At 50.7% G+C, this 7,098-nt stretch overlaps 1 protein-coding gene across 1 annotated transcript in view; it reads left to right on the top strand.

Moving 5' to 3' along the window:
* Positions 1 to 814: 814 nt before the first annotated feature.
* HUNK (hormonally up-regulated Neu-associated kinase) overlaps positions 815 to 7,098 on the top strand; it is a 97,724-nt gene continuing 91,440 nt past the window's right edge. The window contains exons 1-3 of the mRNA XM_008589172.1: positions 815 to 832; positions 1,305 to 1,364; positions 2,242 to 2,661. Of these exons, the coding sequence (XP_008587394.1) occupies positions 815 to 832; positions 1,305 to 1,364; positions 2,242 to 2,661 (498 nt within the window). The remainder of the gene's footprint in view (positions 833 to 1,304; positions 1,365 to 2,241; positions 2,662 to 7,098) is intronic.

The raw sequence follows: 7,098 nt of genomic DNA, 5'->3' as shown, positions 1-7,098 counted from the left end.
GATGAGGACAGCTGAATTGTAGTGCCCAGGGGGACTACATAGAAGGAAAAGGCTAGAAATTTAGTTTAGGCTAATTAGTCGAGAATCTTCAATGCTGGACTACTATTCAATCAGATTTTTTTTGCATATTTAATACTAGGGCAATACATTGTTCTGTGTACTAATTTGTCTTATATAAAGCAATTTCTGGAGCTATTCCCTGTGGAACAAGGTCATTGCAGAGAATAGGACCTGTAGTTCAAAAACCAGTTACTAAGCCTAGGCAGGGATAGGATTTGGACTTCTCTTTGGCCTCCATCCCAGCTGATGGAATTAGCAGTGAACTTGAATCAAACCCAGGCAGTAGGCTTGGAAAAGATTTAACGGGCATGGATTTTTCTCTCTTCTTTACCCCTTTCCTGACCTCTACCCTGAGAGGATAATTAAATGGAAAGAAAATCTCTATTTCGTTGTAAATGTCTTCCACCGTTTTTGTGAAACTTTTTTCTTTCTTTTTTAGGCCATGACAACACTTTGATGAACAGTCTGACATTTGCCCTAAACCATAATAAATAAATCTCTCAATTTTCGTAAAGAGTTAATGTCCTAAAATTTAAAAAATCATACTCTATTAATATAACACTGAGGAAACCCCAAAACCTTTTGTAATAGAAGATTCAGAATGGTTTTGACCTCAAAGTGAGCTCCATATTCGTCATTCATGAAACATTTGTTGAACATCTACTCTGCTGGCACTGTGCCGGTCACCATGCCCCCTCCCATGTAATTGTCCTCTTAAAACTGATTACTGAATTATAGACATTAAAGCGATTGCATGGACTTTGAAGAAACTGTAGGGGTGGGGTGGGTGCAAAGAAGTCCCTTAAGCACAGCAAGGAAAATATTTTAATGTGTATCTTTAATATAGGAAAATGGGAACAATGAGAGGACCAACAGAAAACATAATATGCTCAGTCACAATAACTGAGGCTGGTGACTTGTAACATGTAAGTAGATGAATACAGTAGCATATTTTAAATTAGACCTATTTAAAATAGGCGTTTCTCTGGGTCACTATTCAGATGGATCAAGGAGCCCCCAAGTCATTGGATTAATGACTGCTGTCCCCCATCCCCATCTGAAAAGCACTGAGGCGGGTCGCTGCCATGCTTGTTTACTGAGAAGTAAACAATGAAAGGAAGTTTGTTAGGACCGAATCCTCCCTTTCAGCTTCGATGTTGCGTGATCAGGGGTTTAGTTTGCATTAAACGCGGGCATCTCAACAGGTAGCATTTGGTAAATGCCTCTCCCTACCTATCCTCCAGCTTCTCCCTCAAAAGATTCTTCATTTTCTGTTTGAGAAGACGTTGCGCATCCTGGAGAAGGTGAGAGTCGTCAGGGCAGGGGCAATTGTTTATGAGAGATGAGCACGGTCACAGCGCTCACAGAACAAAAGCATCGCGGAGCAGCGAGCGCTGGTCCCCCTCGTCCTGCAAACGTGGGCATCATTTCAATGGAAGGCAAAGAAGGTGTAAGCGTACAGACAGAGGCAGCAAACGCCCTGCTTCCTACGTTGCTGCTGCTACTATTACTGTTGGGGCTGCTCCTCCTCCGACATAGCAATCCCGTATGCGTGCGAACCCAGGCAGACGCTCGGCCACCTTCCCCATCCTTCCTTCCACCCATCCATCCAGGGTCCAGGGGGCCCTACTGTGAGCCAGGTTCTGGGCTGGGCACCCAACCCAACCCAGAGTCCACGAGGTTCGAGAGTGTCCCTCCCTTCTCCCCGCCCCGGGTGGGTGCGGCTAGTGGGGGATTTCACCGCCGAAAGGTCCAGAAAGTCCAAGCCCAGAATCCGGGTGAGAGGCACAGCCCAAGGCTGTCCGACTTGGGGTGCCCGGGAGCGCGCGTCTCCGAGGCCGCGCAGGGTCCCCCTGTCTGGCGCTCAGGTGGCTCCACCGCCCATCCGCCGCTCCCCTCCCGGGGCCCTCCCCTCTCCAGCGAGGGTCGAGTTGGGCTGTTGCGCGCGGGGAAGGAGGGGCTACGAGGGATTTGAAAGTGCACAGGCTGCGGAGTGGAGCTCGCATCTGTTCCCGCCGCCCGCGATCGGATTAAATTTCTGCAAATTCAAACTGAATGGGGCTTTCTTCTGCTGCCTTCCAGAGGGCGCCTGCAGCCCGCCGCGCGCTTCTCTCCGGCGGGAGCGGCCGCCCGGCGCACGGTTAGGAGCGAGCTAGCCGGACCCGAGCCTGTGTGGGCCAGACGGTGGCGGCGAGGCGGAGGCTGCGAAGGCGCCCGGGCTCCGAGACCCAGGCACCGTACCGCGCCCCTCCCCCGCCAGCGCGGCTCCCGCGCACCCGAACAGGGCGACTGTCATTAGCCTCTTGGAGAGGACCCGGGGCGGGTCCCGGTGTCCTGAAAGAGGCCCGGGCGACCTTCTGCAAAAGAACTTCTTGGCCAACGGCGCCCGGGGGCGGTGGAGGCGCGGAGGACGCGGCCAGGCCGGCGGCGGCCTGCGAGGGAAGTTTCCTGCCCGCGTGGGTGAGCGGCGTGCCCCGCGAGCGGCTCCGCGACTTCCAGCACCACAAGCGCGTGGGCAACTACCTCATCGGCAGCAGGAAGCTGGGCGAGGGCTCCTTCGCCAAGGTGCGCGAGGGGCTGCACGTGCTGACCGGAGAGAAGGTGAGCCCCCGGGCGCCCTCGGGTGGGGGCATCGGGGGTGGGAGGGCGCGGCCGGGACCCTGCGGGGGGGCACGGCCCTGGGAAGCCCGCTGCGTCGTCCCGGGCCGGTCGCCTTCCCCTCCGCCTGGCTTTCCTCTCGAGTTAAAAGAGGGGTCGAACCAATCGCGCGCTCAGGCCCTAGCAGCCGGGTCACTCGGCCTTTCCCGACGGGCGGTCTGGGGTCCTTTTCCCCGGGAGGGGGAGGGGGCTGATTTACCCGCGCAGCCGTCCCGCGTAGCCTTTCTGCTCGTAGAAGGGTGCCGCCTGGCGGACATCAGCGCGGGGGGTCGGGGCGCTCTGTTCCCCCCGCCGGCAGGGGCGGCAGATCAGTGGAGAGGCAGGGGCCAGGGCTAGAGGACGTGGGCCCATAAGTTCGGGGCGGGAGAGCTGATTAGCCAGCCTTTGGGGGAGCTTAGAGTCTGACTCCCCTCCTGGGTTCTGGGAGGAGGTGGGGGAAGGCTGAGACCCTAGGAACATTCCTCTCCGCCTGTGGGCTCTGGCTGCTAGGGAATTTTTCGTGCTCAGGGGAGGGCTTTCACCCACCCCCGCCTGCCCATCTCTCAAACTTTACTCTCCCGCATACCCCTACAGCTCTCTATCCATCTCCCCAACCCCTCCAATCTCTCCAGCCCCAGGGTGGGAGCTACAGTAAAGACCCTGTTTCTAGCAGGTACAGAACTGCACAGATTCTTCCAAGCTTTAGAGATTGGGAGATGCCTTCTTATCTTTCTACAAGAGGGGAAAGGAAAGGAGGACCCCCCTAAAATCTCGGAGGGGCACCTTTCCAGCCCTGGTAGAAGTTAGGTGGTTGTGAACCCTTGCCAGGCGAGGGGCAGGTTACACCTTAGATCTGTGAAAAGAAACCCAGGAGGTGGTGACTTACTTTTGAGGCTGGTTCATCCCAGGCTGTGAAGCTGCCCCAGGCTGGGAGTTGCCCGCGCTTGAAGCTACTCCAGGCTGGGGCTGCTCCAAGCTCATGTCATCTCAGACTCAGGGCCCCTCCCAGGCTGAGGGTTGCTCAGCGCTGGAGAGAGAGTAGCCTCTTTTTGTAGCCCGTTGATCAGGGAATCGTCAGTACTGAGCTCAGGGCTTCCTCACTGAGCAAGTAGTCAGAGAACCAAACCCTTCCGCCCTCTGTCCTGGGACCCTCTGCCCAGCCTGGGGCTGCCTACGAGACCTCTGGTTACAGGGGCCAGGCTGCCTTGCCGGCCTGTTCCTAGCCTCCCCTTACCTTAGTCCTCCACCTTTCCCCACTTGGTCCTGGAGCCCCTTGTTTATAAGTGCAGGTCTCCATCTCCTTTGTAATTTGTCGTCTATATATAGTTATTCCCAGTGGAGCACCCCTTTATTTTGGGTAAGGGTTAGAGTGAGTAGTTTTTAAAAGTGTCTCTTGCCTGAATTTCTGTGCAAAAAGGGAGTGTTCGCTGTGAATTCACTGAATTGAGTAACTCTTCAAGGAAGAAAAAACTTCCAAACCTCATTCTAGTCCAAAGGCAGCGAGGGACACTCCTAGCGTGCCCGTCTGATTTGCACAGCACGAGTTTGTTCAGGGCGCGCGGATGCTGCGAGGCCACGGTTCGCTAGTTAGAGAGCTCCCTTTGCGTGTAAATTCCTGTTGGCACGGGTGGTGGAAGTTTATTTTCATTTGAAACGTGTAGGATTCAGTCTGGTCGTGCAATATTTCCTCTCTAAATGCAGCAGAAAGAGACGAGTCTTTAAGCTGACAACATCGTGGCAAACATTACGAGTACATCCTTCTTTCCTGCCCTGCGCGCCGGCTGCTCTGGCTCCTCTCCACTTTCCCTTGTCCTGCTGTGCCTTGGCGCCTCACCAGTGCGTTTTTGCTCCTTATAAGCTCTTGGCCTTGGCTGAACTGTCTGGAGATGTATTCAGGTCTCAGGCGCTACCCCCAGTGTTTGGGTTCGGGAGCTCTGTGCTGGGCCCACTGGGCACCCCTGAATGCAGGAATTCCTGCCCAAATGGGATCCAAAGGAGGAGCCTCGCTGTACCCCCGGGTGCTCCCGCCCCTCTTCCTCCCATCTCATTTTTCTTCAGTGATGAGTTTCACTTCATCTTTGCAATGAGCGGAGGAATTATTGGATGTAAAATTATTTCCCTGGACCAACTGATTTGATCTAGTTCAGGAAGATCGTTCTTAGGGTGGAGGAGGTGGTGGGGGAGGAACGTTCACGTTGAACAACTTGGTGTTCCTGACGTGCCGTTTTCCAGCCCTGAGAATCGGTGCTCCAGGGACTGCAGGCACTAGGAGAAACCTGGATTTGAGTTCACTCGGTTGCTGGCTTTAAAGAAACAGTGGTGTCATTCACTGCATTTATCTTCCAAATCCAACACTTTAAATGCTAAAGTAATGGATTTGGGCTTTAGCAGATGGTAGAAGTTAAAATGATTTTTGTTGTTTTTGTGCATGGCTTTGCTTGGGAAGTATTGGAGTTGAGACCTGATCCCCGCTCTTGCTTTGGGTATTGTTTTGGGTATTGGATAAGGGCAAAACAAAGGTGAAGTCAACCTCAGGCTGTTTGCAACCTGAAGTTCTTTTTAAAAGGTGAGCTATTTAAAAGGTTTTGGTTTGGGGAAGGGTTACTTACGGTCTCTCAAGTGAGAGACCTCGATGCAGAAAGGACCCAGAGGAAGGGAGTCATCAAACCCAAGAAGGTCTCTTCCCCCCCTTACTTCCTCCTTTCTTGGGGCACATACTTTTCGGATAAAGCACTTCACTTTTCTCCTTTTCTTTCTTGTTTAAAGGACACAGACCACATTGGGAGGGGAATGAAGTCATGAATACTGTAGTGAGAAACAGGTGTATCGTCCCCAACCCACCCCCCAAGGGGAAGAATACCAGGCAGTTTGTCTTGGGGAATCAGTTCATGAAAAAGCTGAAAGAGGGGACAGACAAAGGGAAGATGAGGGACACCACAAGTTTGGCCTGTTTTATAGCTGCTTTCTCAAACTATGCACTTTGTTTTGGGTGATTTACGACAAAATCCAGAGTACTGCTGGTTGAGAGCATTTGGTGCAGGGTGTGTGTGTGTGTGTGTGTGTGTGTGTCTGTGTGTGTTGTGTTTGACTTGATACACATTTTTCCAGAGTACTGCTGGTTGAGAGCATTTGGTGCAGGGTGTGTGTGTGTGTGTGTGTGTGTGTCTGTGTGTGTGTGTGTCTGTGTATGTGTGTGTCTGTGTGTGTGTGTCTCTGTGTGTGTGTGTGTCTGTGTGTGTTGTGTTTGACTTGGTACACATTTCTCCATATGACAAAAGGAACCACTTTTTCCTGGCTTTTTTTTCAGGCTTCAATCTTATTTTATCAAGAGGCTTCCTTTGTCACCACTGCCTTCAGGACAGGGTTTTGCCCATCTTTCCTCTGAAGTTGTTTGTTTGGAAGTCATTTGAATTTAGATGGCCATCCAAAAGGAACCACTTTTTCCTGGCTTTTTTTTCAGGCTTCAATCTTATTTTATCAAGAGGCTCCCTTTGTCACCACTGCCTTCAGGACAGGGTTTTGCCCATCTTTCCTCTGAAGTTGTTTGTTTGGAAGTCATTTGAATTTAGATGGCCCTTTTATTGCTTGAAAAGAAAGGATGGCATTGGGCTGAGACCTAATTTTGTCCTCCTTTAGCTTTGAGTTAGTGCAGTCGCTGTTAAGCTGGCTTTAAAAATAAGTAGTTCACTTGGTCATGTGAAACTCTTAATTGGTATGTTCTCAGTCAGGGCCAAGTGCCTTTGTCTAAATGTGAGTTGTTGATTGGACCAGGAAAAATGACCACAAAATCAGACTCTGAAACATCATTCTCTGTGGCTTTGAGACAAAGAGCAAAGTTGCTAAGCAAGAGTATCAAGTAGTGACTTTGAAAGACCCAGAGAGGTTGTGCTGGTTGCCACTGATGCTGGTTCCTGATACCTATGAAATGCACAGTCTATGGCACATAATAGGTTATTATTACATTTAAAAAAAATAGATAAAATATAGTTGGAAAAGCTCGATCAATCAAGAAAAGTGTAGGTATAGCTCAGATATAGCTGGTTTGGTAGGCAAAGCTGCAAAACAAGGACAGTCAATACCACTATGACCTTCTTTTGTAATTAAGTCTTTGTAAGAGACAAAGTTGGGTACATAAAATGATTCGTTAACATGTTTAAATATCTTGTTCTAACCCTTGGTTAAAAAAGTAAGCCTGTTTATCACTTTCATTGGAGCTATTTTTAGGCTAAAAACAAGGGTTGCCTGCTTAGTGAGTTGCCAGTAATCACGCTTAGAGCACAACAATGCCAGATACCTGGAGTGAAGGAGTTACTAAAAATACAATTTACTATGTTTTGCAGAGCAGGAAATACGACTAATTTTAGAGGTAGCCTTTTGGCAAATCTGTTTTTAGCAAGTATT

This window comes from Galeopterus variegatus, unplaced genomic scaffold (assembly GCF_000696425.1).
Source record: "Galeopterus variegatus unplaced genomic scaffold, G_variegatus-3.0.2 Scaffold5276, whole genome shotgun sequence".
NCBI classification, from domain to species: domain Eukaryota; kingdom Metazoa; phylum Chordata; class Mammalia; order Dermoptera; family Cynocephalidae; genus Galeopterus; species Galeopterus variegatus.
This window is presented reverse-complemented; position numbering and strand designations above follow the sequence as displayed.